Below are 19,753 nucleotides of genomic sequence, written 5' to 3'. Positions count from 1 at the left end.
ATAAATTATACATCTAAACATCCTTGGATGGTAAATATTTGGTTCCTGACCGAAAATCAGTTGAATAGGGGAGAACTCATGATAACTAGTTGTCATTATGCATATAAGTGATGTTACATGTAAAATTTCATGCCCTTATGGTGATTAGGAAGTTTATAATGCATTAGTAATGGTCTTGCAATTAATTAAAGGTGTTTGATTAATGACTCAGCTAAACCATTTTGTGTATAAACATATGCAACATGATGTTCAATAGTTGTCCTAATCGACATGGAATAATCATTAAAAAATTATGATGTAAATTCTCCAACATTATCAAGTCAATTTTTCATAATTGGGTAATCGGGAAAATGTGCCCTTAGGCAAATTATTTATGCAAGTAATCTTGCAAAAACCAAATTATGACTAGATAACAAGCACACATGTGACCATCTAGTTGACGCGTCAATTAAAACCATAAAATATCTAAATGGTCCACATGGTGTTGGATGAATTAGTCCATATATATCCTCTTGAATTCTTTGTAATAAACTAAGACTTTCATACCCAACTTTGTTCAATGATGGACTGGAAATTAATTTTCCTTGAGAGCATGCAACACAAGACAATTCATTATCTTGAAAAATCTTATGGTTTTTCAAGGAATGACCACTTGAAGTTTCATTTATTCTACATATCATAATTGATCCGGGATGGCCCAACCGGTCATGCCAAACTATGAAGGTAATATCATACCTTTTTTATTTTCAATAGCATGAATCATTGTAATATTTGTATAGTACAATCCGGAGGACAATACAAGTAGTTTTTCCAAAAAAAACTTTTCTTATCCGATATCATTTTTGTAATGTTGAGATAATTTTTATTACCATCATTAGTTGTTTCAATAGGGTATCCGTTAGACCGAATATCCTTAAAACTTAATAAATTTCTTGGTGATTTTAATAAAAATAATGCATCACCAATTGTAATTATTGTCACTTGTGGTAATACTATATTCGCTCTTCCGGAGCCTTCGATCTTGGTGATTTAGACGAAAATAATGCATCACTAATGTGTAATTAGTGACCCTTGTTGTAATATTATATTCGCTCTTCCGGAGCCTTCAATTATTTTTGCATTACATGTTATTATATTAACATTTGCTTCTCTAATTGATAAGTAAGCAGAATATTTTTTTCATTATTAGAAATGCTATGTGTTATTGCATTGTCTGCAAGAAATATATCTTCCTTATTTCTTTTGCGAATATCCATATTTCTTTTCAATAAATAAATAAAACATAGTAAACATTCGACATAGAGAAATAAAGTCATATTTTATTAATTTGGGAAGATTGTGACGAAATCATTTCTCATGAAACGAATATGACATAAAAACATAATAAATTTCATGAAACAAAACTACGCAATATTCTTCAATCACCATCCATATCACCACTTGTCCCTTCTGGATAGACAAGAAAATCGGCAACATCCAAATGTGTCATTTCAGGTTAATCTTCATGAATATCACTTTGAATAAAATTTGCTTTGATATTTTATTTTTCTTTAGATTTTAGATAAGTTTGATAAAGATCAACAAAATGCTTTGGTAAACAGCATATACAAGACCAATGAACGGTCATTCCACATCGGTGACAAACATTTTCAACTTTCTTTTTTCCTTGACCAGATTTATCATTAGGATGTAGATTTTTGCTATTTTCCAACTTCTGGTGGTTGCTTGTAATCTTGTTATTTTTTATGATAATAACCTCCACGACCTCGATTATACCCATGACTATTATGATTATATGATTTTGCATTCACTTCAGGGTATCCACTAGAACCGGTCGGGATTAATTGGTGATTTTTCATCAATAACTCATTGTTTTGTTTAGCCACAAGAAGACGTGAGATTAATTCATATTTATTTTAAACTTTTCTCATGATATTGCTACTACAGGAGCATGTTACTAGCATGAAAAGTAGAGTAGCATGAAAAGTAGAGAATGTTTTCTCTAGCATGGTCTTCCATAATGAAAATAATAATCAAATAAAGACTTGTATGTTAAGGAATTGTTAGTTCAGAAGTTCCATAAAATTAGTTGTAAGCATTGTATATGTAAACTTGTAAAAAATACATACCTGAAAATAATAAGAGCGATAAAGAGTTAGAGCTCTATGGTAGAATCGTGCTGATAACATGTTATAAAATATGATTGAACAACAAGATAAATTATAAAGTAAAGAAAGACATGAGAGTAGAGAGAACTTTTATTCCAATACTTGTGATGAAATCATCAAACTTTACAATACATAATATTCACTATTTATACTAGACAAAGAAGATGAAAGATGATGTATGATATGAATGCTCATTATAGTGGTATATAACTACACTCATAAAACTCATAATAATGTTTGCTATAATATTCACTAATTAATGGAGAGTAATGGAGGAATATGGAATGTTTGCTATAATATTCACTAATTAATGGAGAGTAATGGAGGAATATGGAGAATCAGATAGTCATTCAGTAAATAATAATTCGTAACAATTTTCTTTTTATAAGTCATAATGATTTTAAAATATATAAATGTATTATAAAATTTACAAAACAAAAAGATATTTGAAATTACAAAATTCACCCTACAAAATGAGAACGTCGGATTGTTGAATTATTTTAAATTACATCCTCCATAAGTATATGAAAAACGATCTTTCATCTTCTCATACAACATACAATCCATAGAAATAACGACATCAAAATCACATACATACATTTCGGATTTGATTCCTGATAAGCAATTGGATATCCCTAAAAATCCCACAACTCTCGTCTGATTGTCGTGAGAGAAAAATCATGGTGGGAAACATGTTACTTTTGCATATTCAACAAAATTCCATCCACCACACAACATCACAAAAGAAAACTAGATAGAATATAAACGGAAATACAAATGATAGTAATGTAAAAACCAAACCATGTGAAAAAAAAGTGTCTCTACTCTCTATCATAAAGTCAAAGATAAACGACACTATTGTATGCGATCAAACATTGAAACATTCATCCAAGAAATACCACATTTTTGCATTGAAAAACCCATCCTTATCCTCTTTATCATTAACAGCATATCTCCCATATTGTGAACGAATATCATCCCACATCTCTCTAAGTGTAATAGTATTACCACCCATGAAGGTGCTAAGAAAGAATGCATACTTTTCTCCTTTCTCTTCACGTGACACCCATTTCATCTCCCCAAAATCAAGCTCACGAATCTTGAATGGATGTTCTGAAAACTGATCTATCACACAAAGTCCTTCACCAAACTTGACAAACCTCGGAAATGTGAAATCTTGCTTCTTAAAACTCTCGGTTTTGAGTAAAATCAGTTTAGGCTTTGGATAGAGTTCCATTTCACATAGCCTCACTACTTCATCTTCATCTGATAGAGGGTGTTTAGAGCTCACTAAAGTATATATCTTCCCCTTGAAAGCATGTAAATCAGAGATTTCAAAACGGGTGGCAACTTTAGTCCATTCTCGTTTACCCGCTATGGCATATATTCAACACAACAAGCACCCACTCGGACATTGAAGGTGAAAAGACAAGAATAGCCCTGAAAAACCCGGGGCAACAAAACACACCATAGACAGGGACATGAGGGTAATGAGGGACATCAGGGAAATGAGGTTCATGCCTTGTGATAAGATTCACAAGCCAACAGTCGCACGTGTTCTCATTGAATAAAATCAAGTAACCACCGGTTACCCCTATACACCTCCCCCCATGAGCAAAACAGGGAAGGGTAATTTTGTACTTTCTTCCTTCAAAGTCGTTTAGGTAGTATTCATTCTCAGTAGTGTCAGAAGAGATGGTAGATATGAACATGGGTGGTTTGGACACCATAAAACTCTTCTTGTTACAAATTGCAAATGATCTCCATGACTTGCAAACTCCACTAAATGCAATGAAATCAATGACTCCAAGTTGTGTCATAACTAAAAGAAGAACATCATGAGGAAGATTTGACCAAGATGACACACCACTGTTGTCACGAGTCTTGATTTTCTTCATTTGAGCACCAGATGCATCATCATGCTTTTTCTTTCTGTTCATTCTCCTTCTCTTACTCATCAGAAAAATGAACATTCGAGGCATGGTTAAATGCAACTTCCACATAAAATGCACACACACACAAAAAAAAAAAAAAAAAAAAAAAAAAAAAAAAAAAAAAAACCAGATACTAATTAGAACAGTTTCCAATAGATGCATATACATAGATTGCTAGCTGATTTGAAAAATTATTCTAAATCATCCAAACCCAAGTTCATTTCAACAACAAGATTTTGGAAACTCAAGCTAACATGGGCCATTTATTATCTGGAAATGTATTCATGACCTTCTTGTTGCTAAATACATATCTTACAGACAATTCACCATAGATCATAGAGCTTATATATACAGATTGGAAATTAGCAGTTGTGGATGAAAGGAGTGCTGTTAATGAGAATAGTACTTAGAAACTGTAGATGTTACCAGCATACCAAATTGAATCAAAGCATAGAAAATCTAACAAAGTATCAGAAACTAAATACTCATCTTACAGACAATTCACCCTAGATCGCTACGATTTCCAGAGGACTTTCAAGACAAACAAAATCGTCTCATGCAAGACGAACAAACGAGGATCATAAACTAACACTGTGAAGCATTTACTACTTGTACGGTACAATATACAATCAAGCATCAGCGATACTATAGAAGAAAGAAAGAACAAACCAACTATCAGTAAGAAATAAATACTTACTTTACAGCTTCTATTGTTCGTATCTTTTGATATCGATCTTCAAAACAGAGATAATAGAAAGAAGAAGAAGAAGAAGAAGAAGCAAGGGTTTCGTCGCAAGAGAGGAGAAAAAGGAACGCAAGGGTTTTTTCGTTTCCACTACCTTCTTCAGAAGAGATCGATTCGCCGGAAAAGAGCGATCGCGGTGTTGTTTTTTCACTGTTGTCGTCGGAAGAGGGCGATTCGCCGGAGATACCAGGAGAGAGCGATTCCTCAAACACTACAGACCTTCACTGCCTTTGGCCGGCATTCCACCACCTGTGTGAGTTGGATACAGAAGAGAGGAGAGAGGGGCAAATGCTGGAACCCTAGATCGGGACTCAATAGAAATGAGAGTGACGATGGCTTGTGTTGGTGTTGTGTTGATGGTATGATTTTTGATTTAGATTCTTCTTTCTTTTTTAACTAAAAGCATTTCAGGGTGTTGTGGTATGATTTTAATTTAATTTCTTTTTTTAACTAAAAAATCCAGTAATATCGGAAGAAACGGTTGTTAACTAAAAAATATTACAGTCGTTAGTCATATTGGAAGAAACGGGCAGTTGTAACTTGTAAGTAAGATGGTCACGTTAAAAGGTAATATTGAATTTATAAATTTATATTAAAAAAAATATAAATGACATTTTAAACTAAAACTAAAACATAATGGTTTATATGTTCAGACGTTTTATGATATTTTCGCTTTACGTAATTTTTAGCTCAATCTATATTTATTTCAATGTATTTCTAAGTTCAAACAATGATAGTATTATTTAATACAAGAAATATCTTCGTACGATTAAATTTGACTTTAAAAATAAGGTTGTTCATAGGTTAAACCGAAAACCGGTTTTAATTGAAACCCACCCAAATATAAAAATAGTTTAAAAATATGATTATATCTTCAAATATAAGAAAACTCACCCAAAAGAGGTTAGGTTAAAGTCGAAACCGATATGAAAAATGGTTAAAAATCCAATAGGTTTTTTTATAAAAAAACTAGTTTGATTAAAAATGACTCAAGTGCACCTCAAACCCAAACCTAATGGAATGAAAATCAAACTTTATATATAGTTAATTTTTGTATTTTTATATAATATTATAATAACATTGAATACCATGATGCACATAAATGTTGATCCTACAATGTTGTTAATTGGTATAATGGAATCACAATCAACCGATAGTGAAAAAAGTTGATGGCAAGGAATGAATCTAACAACTCATGTGAATGTAAAAGAAACACTTCCGTTTGTCGGAGAACCATATTGCCTCTTCTCATGACCACATTTATGAACCTCGCCCACATCACATACACCACAAATACAACAACATCAAATGTTATACATTGACAACTCCCACTTTTGAACAACAAAACGAGTAGAAATCCAAACTCTAGATTCGAATTGCACAAAAGAACGAACAATATTAAGCCATAGACCATTAAACCCCATCATTTGGAAAAATTACCAAGTTTAACGCAAATGTCATTGATAACATGAACCAATAACTCACGATCATCTTCAAGAAACCTCTAGCGTCATTTATAAGAAGACAAATTGCCCACTCCAAGACCTTCATGTTTTTTTAGACATATATTTTTTTTCAGTTAACCAAAGCTATCTTTCTTTCTCCCAACTCTCCACCCTAAAAAATGGTTACGTAAAGACTCCAAAACTTTTAGGATTGTGTTTGGAACCTTAAACATGAACATTAGTATATACCTAGGCTTCCGAAAACCAACACAAGAATGGTTAGTCTACCATTGACCGATAAGATCTTAGCCTTACAACTACAAATATCACCATGTCCATGTCCATCTTTCACCATACATATTCAACAAGAGTGTATTCACTATCACCTATGTGTCACATCACCATGTTCATCTTTCACCACACATATTCAACAAGGGTGTATTCACCACTCACTTGTGTTTTAATTTATTTCAATAGATAAATGTATTTAATCACGTATGGTTAAAGTGGAAAAAACAATTATTAAATCGATAACGCGAAAATGAATCTTAGCCACATAAATCATATGTCATTAAATACACATAACCACATGTTATTTTATGTATCTAATCACATATGATTTATGTGGAAAATAATCATTTTCATGATCTCGATTCAATAGTTGTTATCGTGTACTTAATCACATGTGATTACTCATATTCTAAAGATCTTATTCTAATGATTTTTGGTTGATTTTATATTAAAATTACAAGTTAGTAACTTTAGGTTGTCACTTTTTGGACCACTCAACACTCTTGGAATAAACTATACCAATCTACTAAGAATTACATCAGTACATTTATATGTGGGAAACTATACATCCATATCTAATTATAGGATTTGGAATTTTAGTTTTTGGAGTTCTAATGAATTTATTATGATTTTTTCAAGACAATGCATGAAATCTGTGACAGCATGGACCAGCCTGAGAAGATTGCAATTTTACTCCTCAAGGAGTTGGAATTTCGAAATTTGATTCAAAGTTTGAAGAAACTAGACAAACTAAGATTTCCAGAAAACTAAGTCTCATGATTTTTAGATGTTCTTATTGACCTGCACGAATTTTAGAAGTTGGAGGACATATTTGGGAAAATTGATCATAATAGCTTTTAAATCACTTTTGGTGTTCTATTAAGGACTTAATGGTAGGGATGTCAAAAAGTCTTGTAGGACCCCGTTCCCGTGGGGGCCCCGTCCCGTTTGGGGGATTTTTTTTAAAAAAACGGGGGCGGGAGCAAGGTTAACCCCCGTTGTATTTCCGGGGGCGGGGGCGGGGGTAAGCAATCCCGTCCCGAAACCCCCATGGGGACCCCGTTAATAAATTACACATATATTTACATATGTTAATTATATAACTATAATAAACAATAACATGATTTTGAGCTTCCAAAATTTATCAAAAAACATGTTTTTAAGTTGTTAGTATAATTTTTTAAAATGCTATAACTTTTTTATTTTTAACATGTAAAATTCTACTATAAATAATTATTTTTTACCTAGAAAATAGTTTATTTTAGCCTAAATAACAACTTATTTTAGCCCAAAAAAAGGTAGCCCAAAATCAATCAGGGGCGGGGGAACAGGGGCGGGGGCGGGGGTAATAAAGGAGATTCGGGGGCAGGGGCGGGGGTAGAAAGGCTAAACATTCCGAGGGCGGGGGCAGGGGCGGGGGAACGGGGAAATTTCGGGGGCGAGGGCGGGGGATGCACTCCCCGTCCCGTTTGCCCCCGTTGACATCCATACTTAATGGTTAAGCCTTAAGTTTATCACTTTTATATGATTGTTGATTGTTTATTAGGCTATTACCATATGAAATTCAATTTAACCTAAGGTCCTTAATGCTTGGCTTAATGAGGGTTCAAAGTTAAGGATTTTCACATAAAATGCTACTTTTTATTGAGGTATTTCATCGAACACTTGGTGTTCATAAAAAATCTATACAAATAATGTGTCTGGATTAGAATGTCGATGTGAAAATATATTATCAAATTCCCAGTTAATATTGATATTATAATCTATAAATCACTCAATATTAATATTATGACCTCTAAATGAATTAAATATTATATACTAAATAAAAAAACTAATAATTTATAGAATGCTAGACGTAGGGAAGGTTTGCCTTTTCTTACCTGCTGCTGAGAAGAAACAGAAAACGAAGAAAGAAAGTCAATATATCACTCTTCCTCTTCCTTGAACATTAGCACCCTTTTTCTCTAGAAATCTCTCTTTTTCTTTTTTTTACTTTTTGTGCCACGCTGTAGAAGATAGAAGAACAACTGCGATTTAGGGCACTCTTAAGGGCATGAAATTCTCATTCATTTTCAGTGAATTGTTGGAATGCTCTGAGATCGGAGGAGGAGATGATTTGGAAAAGTCGTTATGCTTGCTGATGGTACTGGAAGCATAGTTGAGAATGTGGGACCGATAGTAGATCGCCCAACGACATTACCATGGAGTTGTGGCATACATTCACACACAATTTTACAAGGTGAAAAGCCATGAGTTGAGAATTGTAGAACTAGATCAACAAAGAAGATTTGGTGACATTTAGCTGTAGATCCGATGGAAGTATATCTTATGGCCTGTGAACCGATATCGTTGTGATGATTTATAAAATATTCTCAAATGTTCTCATTGGAACATAACTCTCTCTCTCTCTCTCTCTCTCTCTCTCTCTCTCTCTATATATATATATATATATATATATATATATATATATATATATATATATATATATATATATATATATATCATAAAAAGACAACAATATATGAATTTGGTTTCATGATTAATGAATTTGAATGTAATTGACGCATTATGGCAGTGTATATATATTTTGCTTGTTCATTTTAAATTGAACAATGATTGTTTGCGGTTAAAATGTAGGCAACTTTTAGTTCCATTAACTATTACTTTCATGTACTTTATCTTATAATATAAGTAATTAAACGTAGTCTTCATATATAACTAAAAATACACAACATTAAAGCCAGACCCTTTCATCTAACCACATAAACCGCACCGCATAACGCTGTTTAGAACCTTCGTGGTGAGGTTTGCGGTTTCCAAAATTCTTAAACCGTGTATGCGATGCAGTTTGCGGTTTCGACTCCAAACCGCACCACAAACACCCATAAATCTAACAACTCATATGAATGTTAGAGGAGCGTGGCAGCCATTAGAGGGAGAGGGGTCACCCGCGTTGTCAAGTGGCCACATAGGCACCAGTCGTGGTGTGTGGAAGGTACACTTTTATAGCCCTAAAAGATTATGTCACAATGGGCCCATCATTTGCAATCGCCATTTCAAAGGATCACCATTTTCCAAGCCTGACAATTATAAGGCAATGCGATGTCGTTTAGCATTTCACTGGACACCGACCATTTGCACAGTGGGCTCATTGTCAAAGTTATTATTTGTGGAATGGGGTTAATTATTAGGTATTATTTGTCAAACGAATAAGAAATGTGATATTTTTGTCATTTTCTCTCGGTTAAAAATGATATACAATTAATATAATAATCTATAGTCGTTTCATAAAATTTTGGATAGACAAATCAAAATAATTAAATTAAAACCCAATGCTAAACCTTTTTAATCCGACTAGAAAATAGAAACGGGCAATGAAGTAAAATGGCTATAACTCAAATAAGAAAAAATAATGTTTAAAAGGCCATTTAAAAAAGATACATTTGGCCTACATAAACCCAAATACAAGTTACGAATCACCTTCATGTTTTCAAACTCTAGATGTCCCAAGCTTTCGTTCAAACAAACGTTGCAGGAGATAAACCTGGAGAACACTAGCCCCAATCAATGCTGCTGATTCAATCAGTGCCTTGTGGACTGCTCTTCTACCCATTTTCTCATTTACTGCACCCCAAGTAATATAATATAACATACCACCATTAAAAACTTAAAAATGACAAATTACAAAAAAGCCACTATATTTTCAGTCATTTACATGAAAAAAATTAATACTGACGCATTTAATGCTGACCCTGTACCAGGTCCTCAACGGTTTTTCCATTTTTTTTAAAAAGGTAATGCCTTTAATGCATTATATAGTATATAACTAATGTCTTTTTAGGGTAAATGGCTTAAAATTATAGTGGCAATTCTGTAATTTGATCCTAAAAAAGTCAAACGTATCTCTTTTTTTCATATGTCATAAAGTATACCAACTGCCTGACGATCATTCTCAGCCTGTAACCAGTGTTGTTCAAACTGAATATTGTAAAGCGCTTCTTCCAATCTCGCTATTTGATCAAACAACGGCTTGAAATGCTCTGCGGGACCCACAAAATTACAAAATATTAGTTGACTAAAATGAAAGGAAAACTTCTAGTTAAAGTTCCAAGGGCGTTACCGTCTTTTGCGTGTTGATCATAGTATGCGAAATGACCAACTTGTACATCAAAGTCTACTGTCTCGTGATATGGAGACTTGTTTGTGAAGCAAAAATGGTATAAACCTTTTTTTTGAGCCATAAACTCGTATTTTTCGCTAGTTCTATCGTACATACTGTGTACTTCCTCTCCACCCGGACCTTTTATCTGATATGATTATTACATCAAACAACATGGATTTAGTCAGATGTAGATTCAGTCAGACTTTAGACCCAGTCAAATCTGACTGATCAGTCAGATCTGACTTAGCAACTATCAAACAACCCCTTACTCTCACAACTAATATGAGGAATCTAGTTTACTTTTCACCCAAAATAACAACCAACTCATTGGGTTTTTACTCAAAATAGAAATGTACTTATAATTCTTTATAGATAAAATCAATTTACAATTATTTACCCATAATAGCAATGTAGTTAGGCTATAATGTGTACCCATCTTTCATCTTTCACCATTTTTGTGCCACGTCAGCGCCACATCATCCCCTCCTCCTCTTTCATCATTGGCATCCGGCAATGTTCTTTATTTGTTACATATCGTTATTATTACCCATAAAAGAATTTAAATACATTGTTACTATGTGTAAAAAAATGTAAGTATATTGCTTTTACTTTCTGACTTTCCTATTTCTTTGAAAATTAAATGCAAAATAATGCTCTCTGTTCCAATAGGAAACAGTATAGCTAAAATAGAAACTCCAACATATTACAAGAACATATAAATTTCTCCAATAAAGAAAGAATTAAGTGATAGAATGAAAGAAATTACCACGAGATCAACACCCTCTTCAGCGAAATGCCATGTTGATTCGGCCTTAATTACAACGAAAGAGACATGAACTGTATCACCTTCGTATTCAACATTATGGGATAGACATTCTTCTCTGTCGATTACGAATCTAATCCCGACGGTCTCTGTAATTAGGAAGGAAAATACGACGGCAGCCGTTAAAACTGTCGGAAACCTCATCATCTTTGCATTCAACAGTTTCTACAGATCAAGTATACATAGTGAAATTGAATTCATGGGATGGGATTATAGAAGAAAATTGATGGGCGAAAGGGGTAGATCTGAGGAAACCGAGTACTTACCTAGGGTTTTGACGTTAGCTCAGTTTTAACAGTTGAGTTAAAAATTCAAGTCGAACTCTGATTCTACAATGTACACGAATGTCGTGTCGTTTTGAACTGATAACAAATTTTTAATCAGTCCGGTTGCTATTGGATCTTTGCCTTGGGCATTTGTCTTTTGAAAACAAAAATGTATTTATTTACAGTATGTGACCATTGCATTGGTTTTGTGATATCATATAGAAAACAACATATTACTCGAAATATTAGCTCAATTTACTACTAGTATTTTATAGATATGAACAGTGTATTTCTTTATTTATTTTTTTATCTATAATGATAACTAGTTGTGAAACCCGTATATTATACGGGTTAATTAAAACATAATGTTAAACAGGAGCGATTAAATGAAGAGTTTATTTGAATTTGAAATATGAAATAAATGAATTATGAAAAAAAAAAAAAACATGCAAAAAATAAATTAATTAAAATTATGTGTTTAATTGTTAGACCCATGTACTAAACGATTCATTATAATAAAATGTTAAATACAAATGTTTAAAGTGTAAATTTATTTGAAATTGAAATTGAAATTTCAAATTTGAAAATTATTAATTATTATAGTAGGTTTAATTTATGGAAACTAAATTAATGATATAGTGGAAATGAATAATGAAGTAATTGACAAGTGGAAAATAAATATATTTCAAAATTATGACAAAATGACATGTGGTCAAATAAATGAAAGAATGACAAGTGGCAATAACATTTTCATTTATTAGGGTAGATAAATAAATATATATTTATTATCCAAAACATCCATGTATTTAGAGAAAATTACAAATTTGATCTCTATCATTTGCTAGTTTTTTGGATTTTGTTATGGTTGTTTAAAAAATATAAAGAGTGGTATAATGGATTAAACAAAAGCCACCATCTAACATTAAATGTAGTTAGTGTTCCTACAACTCCAACATCTAAATCAAATCCATTCATGACCTTAAATGTTTGGTTTCTTTCTAATTTCCTCGAATAGAATTTAGAAATTTGAAATCAAAAATAAATTTAAAAAAAAAAAAAAATGTAGGTCGCACACTTTGTACAACTCACATCTAACCCGCCACATGCACATCATGTTGGGGTAAATTGTGCAAAACTATATATGTTTTGGTAATGCAGTGTATAAAACTTTAACCACTTTTATAGAATTTTGCAACTCAACCGCTCTCATTGTGTGTGTCTAAAATTTTGAAAATGTCTATCATGGAACCGGATCAATCCATCATCATTTGAACATACATTAAGATTAGGTATGGATAGGAACAAGAAGACTTCTGGTTTTGCCGGACCAACCCAAATTTTAAATCGCTCCTATCTCCGATATCCCCGACATGTCAAGTATCCAATTGGTAAAATAGTATCCAGATATTCATCCCAAAGGTGGACAGGTATCCCCATCTACGATAAACGGGTAAAATTAAGCATGGGGATCATTGTTCCCCAAAACCCAACTTCAAATATGTCCCTAAATCTACCTTTAACTTTATCTATATATCTCATACAAATTCCAAAATAACACACTAAACCATAAATTACATAAAGATCTTTAGTTATGGAAAGTAGGGCTAAATTTGATTAAACACAGTTGGGAAAACGATACTATTTCAAAGAGAAATTAAACATCCTCCTACTTTTCTTTCTAATTATCTTCCTATCAATTTAAAATAATGACAAGTGTCTGAAAATATAATTAATTTTATCAAAATATAACATTTGTCATCATTTAATCTCTCCATGTTGTAAAGGTCATAGTAGTCAATCGTTCAAACCTTAATTAGAAGTAAACTCAGATGCTTAAACAATAGAGATATCAGATGTATACATAGACGAAACTACATGACTCAATGGGATAAATTATTAACATAAAACATATTAGTATTGTACATGACCCATCTCTATCACCAAAATAATGACATATCCACATCTTTATTCTAATAAATAAATAGTTTTAATCTTCTTTTGCCAATTGTCACTCTAATACAACTCATCATTAATATTATGTCATGTGTCGTATAAGTATATTAGACAACTCATTTCAAAATTCAAATTTACATTTTCTAATTATATGTTAAATTTGAAGTTATAATAACTTTAAATTTTTTATATATCTCTTAATTAATAATTTATTTAAAATGATTTATTTTAAAATAATTGATTAATAATTATAAATTTTTATTATGAAAGTTTAATTAATTTTATAACTCGTGGTTCCCACGGGTTATAAACTAGTCAAATAATAACTAAAACATGCTCTAATACCACATGTTGATTATTTCAAGTCGCAACGATCTTTGTCTCATGTGATTCCATGATTGAACAAGTAAAAACAAGAACACTAACCACACTCCATATTTTGATGGTTACTTCCAACAAGTAACATCTCACAATAATTGGAGGACCAGTTGTATCATCATGGCATAATCGAGGATAAAATCAGTAAATATATTACTAACACATTATTCATTACAGAAACGGTCCTAAGGTCACATTATTGTAGGTTTATTCTAACACAAACATGATTATTTCACTAGAGCTACCAAACAAAGAATCAAACACAGGTCTCTTAATAGCTGCTATCTTACATCTCAACTTCACATACATACACAAAAAAAAAACTTGCACCTTTACAAGTTACAAACCTGCAACAAACAATAATTTCTTAAAATTTTCAACTTTTATATGAAATAACACAAAACAAAGATGCATTTATTCAATTACCTTCATTAGAAACTGCATATATACAATTTGCAGACTCTAATTTGCACTGGATGGATTCAAGTTCTTCTTCTCCTCCATATCTAACTTCTCCACAAGTATATTTACATGATCACGAAATTCCATGTATATCTCTTTCAGTTGTTTAGCTCTCATATATTCATCTGTTCCTAATCGTACAATTATTAACTTGCTCTCTGTATTTTGGTTCTGGGATTGGAGTAGAAGGGGGTTTAAACTTCAAAGATCAATCAAGAATAAACAAGAAACAAGAAAGTAAACTGCAAAATACAGTTTATATGGAAACCCTGATTTCCTTTTTTAACAACAGAAGTGAAACTTTTACCTTACACTTTAGCTGCAAGCTCTGAAGGTTTATGTTGAAAGTTCCATTTCTAAGCATGTCTTCAGCTATTACCCATGGCCTACACAGGGAAATAATCATACACCTCAATTGGCTAGAAAACAAGCTCCAGTTAAAGAATTTGACTATGGTTACCTTCCAGATGAAGATACAATGAAGTGATTTGGGTTGTTTATAAATTCATATATCCTCTTAAGCTTTGATTTGCTATTTAAAACAAGTGCTCCTCTAGCATATGTTTCTGCTGACAAGCTTAAAAAAACATATGCTTGTGCTGTGATTGAAGTGTGTTCGTGTATGAACTCTGTCATTAACACTGGAGATAGATTTTTCTCCAGATTTTCTAATATTATGTAATGATGAAAGCCAGTATCTTTGACACCTCCCATATCTCTGTCTTGATCATTTAGTTGAATCTTGAATTTTTCCCTCCCTATTTTGCACAAAAAAATTATGATGAGTTCTCAAATCCCTAAGATTTACAAAATAAAGTTTAAAAAAGCATTCAAACCTTCAGATGATCCACCATTACGACTGTCTCCATCACCACTGAACTCCTACATATCAAGAAGCCAACCATTTGCAGATAATTACCAGAATAAAAAGCTATGAGAACAGCCAGACTGAAAAACTTGCCTGTAACTTGATGAGAGTTTGGTTTGAACTTGTTTTTTTAGACAAAAATGGAGCCTTGGATGTGAAACTAGATTGAGAAGAGGCACCTCTAAGTTTTTCCCTCACAAGCTTTGCGAATTCAGTCACTCTGGGATCAATGGCACCAGACATAATAAGGCATATATCATCAATACTTGCTGCAGTTATGTTGCCTTCAGCAGGACCATGTTGCCAGAATAGTAGATAAGTGCATATGCACTTCCCAGGTGTGTGCTCTTTGTAATTCACCTATCCAGTACAAAACATACATTATCATATTGTGATCATGTCAATCGTGGAATTGTGATCTTTAAATTAAAGCAAGAACGGTTAATTTGGGACAAGAATGTTACGAATGAACAGATGACACAGAGATTGTTTAAGATAAAATTGGACGAGAATTTTGTAAGACTGGAGCTTATTTGCCCTAATTTGTGATAAGATACGTACGGCATCAACAATGGCATCAAAGAATCGAACTAATCCATCGCGTGTATATGTAGCAGAGACCATCATGCCTTCTATCACTTTGGAGCACTCATTCTCCTCTATCGGCATGGACGTCGGACGGAATCTAAGGAGAAATTGTTCAATTTCACGGTGAGTGGAGAAATCAGCGATGGAGAAAACCTCATCATGGAAACTCTCCACAAAATCCTTGAACTTCACTCGGAGCTTCTTTCCGTCAAGAACGACGCCGCAGGCGTACCACGCATCATCTTTCTTCGACCGGAAGTCCAGGCCGTCGAATATCATTGCCGGCGCTGCAAGGTGGTGTGGTGTCCCTCTGTTGAGAATCAGAACATCGGTGATCCGATGGTGCGTAATACGCCGAGCAGTGTTTAGCGCACATGTAGTTGATAAGCTAATTTATTTTTGGAGTATTTTTATAGCTTATAAACTAGCTTTTTGAAAAGCTATTTAGGGCGTGTTTGGCAAAAGTAGCTATTAGCTGGAAGCGGGTAGCGGTTAGCTGGTAGTGTGTAGCTGGTAGCAGGAAGCTGTAGCTTTTATCTAATTTATTTTTCGAGTATTTTTATAGCTTATAAACTAGCTTTTTGAAAAGCTATTTAGGGCGTGTTTGGCAAAAGTAGCTATTAGCTGGAAGCGGGTAGCGGTTAGCTGGTAGTGTGTAGCTGGTAGCAGGAAGCTGTAGCTTTTATTTGTTATATGAATGTTTGGCAAAAGTAGCTGGAAGCTTTTGAAATATATAAAATTACATAAAATGACAACTGATTAAAAGTAAAAAAAATATATAAATATATTTTAATGGTAATTATGGAAATCGATTTCAAAAGCTCCGGAGCATTTTGTTAAAAGCTACATGAAGTAGCTTTTAGAATCGGAGCGTTTTGTTAAAACTAAAAGCTAAACGCTTGTACTGCCAAACGAAACTTTTTTTTTTTAAACTAGAGCGTTTTGTCAAAAGCTAAAAGCTAGAAGCTCTCAAACGCTTCCAAAAGCTTCGTGCCAAACACGCCCTTAGACTAGCTTTTTAGGAGCTTTTTTTAAATTTTCCAAAAATACCCCTGAATTAATTATAGAAACACATACTCTTACATGCCATTTTATGTAATTTTATATATTTCAGCTAGATTTTCAGCTAGTTTTACCAAACGTTATTTTTTATCAGCTAGCTTTTCAACTAACAGCTAGTCCGTCAAACATAGCCTATTAGGCTTAAGAGTGTGAGGCGCCACAACCTCACTACAAAATCGCTACACCATCCCCCACCAGCTTGTTAAAGAGGTAGCTACACGATAGGCATGTTGAAAATACCCCAACAACCCGATATCCGATTATCCGATCCAACCCGTTTTGAATTCGGGTAAATCGGATATTGGGTATATATTTTCAGGTATTCGGGTTATCTGATTTTTTAAACGTGTATTGGGTATATGTATAGGGTTTCGAATATATCCAAAATACCTGATTTATTTAAAAAATAAATGGTCATTTGGGTAATATCCACACTTATCTATATTTTGTTTACGATTTTACCTCATTCTCGATCATTGATTTCAAAAAAACCCTTGTCTGTTTCTTGAGTCTTCTATCGAAGTATCGAACCCTATGAAAACAAAGATACATTTCCAATAGACTTCACACTTAATTCAACTCGTCGTTACCGGTCATTAAGTCGTCACCAACACTCACCGATTTAGACTTCAAACTTCAAAGTAAATGATTTTCTTGTAAATGATTTCGAAAATAGGGTATTGGCTTCTTGCATTTTGGTTTCCTGTAAATTGTATTATTTTTGTGAAAGATTATTTGATATCTCAAGTATTATTAACTTAAAAATCTCAATGTTCAAAGTTTGAATAACTTCGTTTATATCTCGTTTGTTTATATAAATAAGACTAATAAAGCACGACATATTTACTTCATTATATTTATTTTCAGGTAATACCCGAATTACCCAAACCCGACATACTACCCGAATTACCCAAACTCGAATTATCCGAATTTAATTCGGGTCGGGTAATGAGTATTTTTTTAGCATGAAAAACCCAAATTACCCAAAACCCAAAAAATTTACCCCATCAACACCGCTACTATTACTTCCTACCTTTTTACAACTTTGATGTTTGCATTCCTTCTAGCCAATGTGGCTTCGAAAAAAATATATGATGTGACATAAAAGAATAAGATGCTAAGCATGTTACCATTCCTTTCAGACTTAAGTCGTTTTGATAAAATTTGAATTAAGAACTTTTGAAGTTTTAGGATATTTTAAATTTTTAAGATTTGAAGTTTTTAAATGGTCGTGGATCTTTTGACTTTTTGGAATGTTTCGAATTTTAAGATTTAAACTTTTAAAAGGACGGAAAAAAGTGGGAGAGAAAATAGAGATAGCCGTGTGTATTTTAAATGAAATGAAAATATGTTTATAAATTTATTTGACGGTTTATCTTCATTTAAATAAAAAAAATATATATTTAGTAATAAATTTTAGAGAGAATTTTGTATATACTCTTATTAAACATCAAAATATCATATTTATCCAATTTAATTTTTAAATATCATATTTACTTTTTCATAAAATTCCAAAATATCATATATGTTCTTAAACATCCAAATGTCATACATCCCATGGAGAAAGTTGAAGATGAAACATTTTATTTATCAAGAGTCGACATTCCAATAATTTAAAAGTAGATACTTCATTATCATAGACGTAGGGATAATATGGTTAATTTTTTTTTAAATATATTAATAATTCTAAGATATTAAAAATGGTTATAAACTATTAAAAACATTATAAAAAAGTTTTGGACAAATATGATGGTTTGAGGTTTAAGAAAAACATATATATGAAATTATCCCTAATTATTTAATTGTAACATCGTAAATTTCCAAACAAATTTTTTCTTTAAAAATCACATAATTCTCATATCACGTTTCACGAAAATCCCATTTAATTTATTTACAAAACACAACTCTAGATTTATTTAATAATAATCCAGGATCCTCAAATAATAACTCCTTCTCTAGTGTGTACAATCGAGCCGGTGCCTTCCTGCGATTCTGAGAAAAGCCTGAAACACATAACACATAACACGGTAAGCACGAAACTTAGCGAGTTCCCCAAAATACCACACACACAACTCATCAGCCACTTTAGGCTATATCACTGTAAGACCCTCCGGTCAATGTGTCTCAGTGGGACCCTCCGGTCCCACGGTTCGTTGGACCCTCTGGTCCGGTCTGTAAAGCTCCACATAGCATAAATCACAAAGACATAATGCATAGCATACCACATAAAGCAGGATAATATAATACTCAATGTAAACACATAAGACCCTCCGGTCACACATAGTACCACTCTAGGTAGAGTATAGTGAGAAGACTCATCTTGGATGATGAACAACCCCTATAACGTTGCTGCTACGCACCGGCCTCTAACTCTGAGCCAAAACCACAATTAACCCATTTAGAAACTAAGTCCAGACTCTCACTCGTTAGTCTAAAGGACAACCACTAACCAACCCATTAAAAGCATAAAACCCATTGGGCCCACCAAGGCCCAATAATAAATGGGTTAACCCGAGGCCCACTCTCAAAACTAAATAGCAAGCCCAACACAAGGGCCCAAGGCAAAATTGTAACATTTCTCTTCTCATAGTCTCTAATTCACAAGCCT

General features: G+C 32.9%; 2 protein-coding genes across 2 annotated transcripts; both read right to left on the bottom strand.

Annotated features, from left to right (window-relative positions):
- Window positions 1-9,827: 9,827 nt before the first annotated feature.
- Window positions 9,828-11,991, bottom strand: LOC111900489 (transmembrane emp24 domain-containing protein p24beta2). The gene is made up of 5 exons (XM_023896372.3): window positions 11,835-11,991; window positions 11,512-11,733; window positions 10,704-10,890; window positions 10,516-10,623; window positions 9,828-10,207 (listed from the first exon to the last, which is right to left on the bottom strand). Exons 2-5 carry the CDS (start codon window positions 11,713-11,715, stop codon window positions 10,074-10,076), a joined length of 633 nt encoding a protein of 210 aa, XP_023752140.1. The 5' UTR covers window positions 11,716-11,733; window positions 11,835-11,991; the 3' UTR covers window positions 9,828-10,073.
- A 2,305-nt stretch (window positions 11,992-14,296) lies between these two features.
- Window positions 14,297-16,458, bottom strand: LOC111900488 (uncharacterized). Its single transcript, XM_023896371.2, has 7 exons — window positions 16,057-16,458; window positions 15,589-15,855; window positions 15,464-15,509; window positions 15,088-15,385; window positions 14,935-15,013; window positions 14,592-14,798; window positions 14,297-14,512 (listed from the first exon to the last, which is right to left on the bottom strand). Exons 1-6 carry the CDS (start codon window positions 16,360-16,362, stop codon window positions 14,628-14,630), a joined length of 1,167 nt encoding a protein of 388 aa, XP_023752139.1. The 5' UTR covers window positions 16,363-16,458; the 3' UTR covers window positions 14,297-14,512; window positions 14,592-14,627.
- Between the last annotated feature and the right edge of the window lie 3,295 nt (window positions 16,459-19,753).

Source organism: Lactuca sativa, chromosome 7, assembly GCF_002870075.4.
Source record: "Lactuca sativa cultivar Salinas chromosome 7, Lsat_Salinas_v11, whole genome shotgun sequence".
Lineage (NCBI taxonomy): Eukaryota > Viridiplantae > Streptophyta > Magnoliopsida > Asterales > Asteraceae > Lactuca > Lactuca sativa.
Note: the sequence above shows the minus strand (reverse complement) of the source record. Positions and strands in the feature narration are given on the sequence as shown.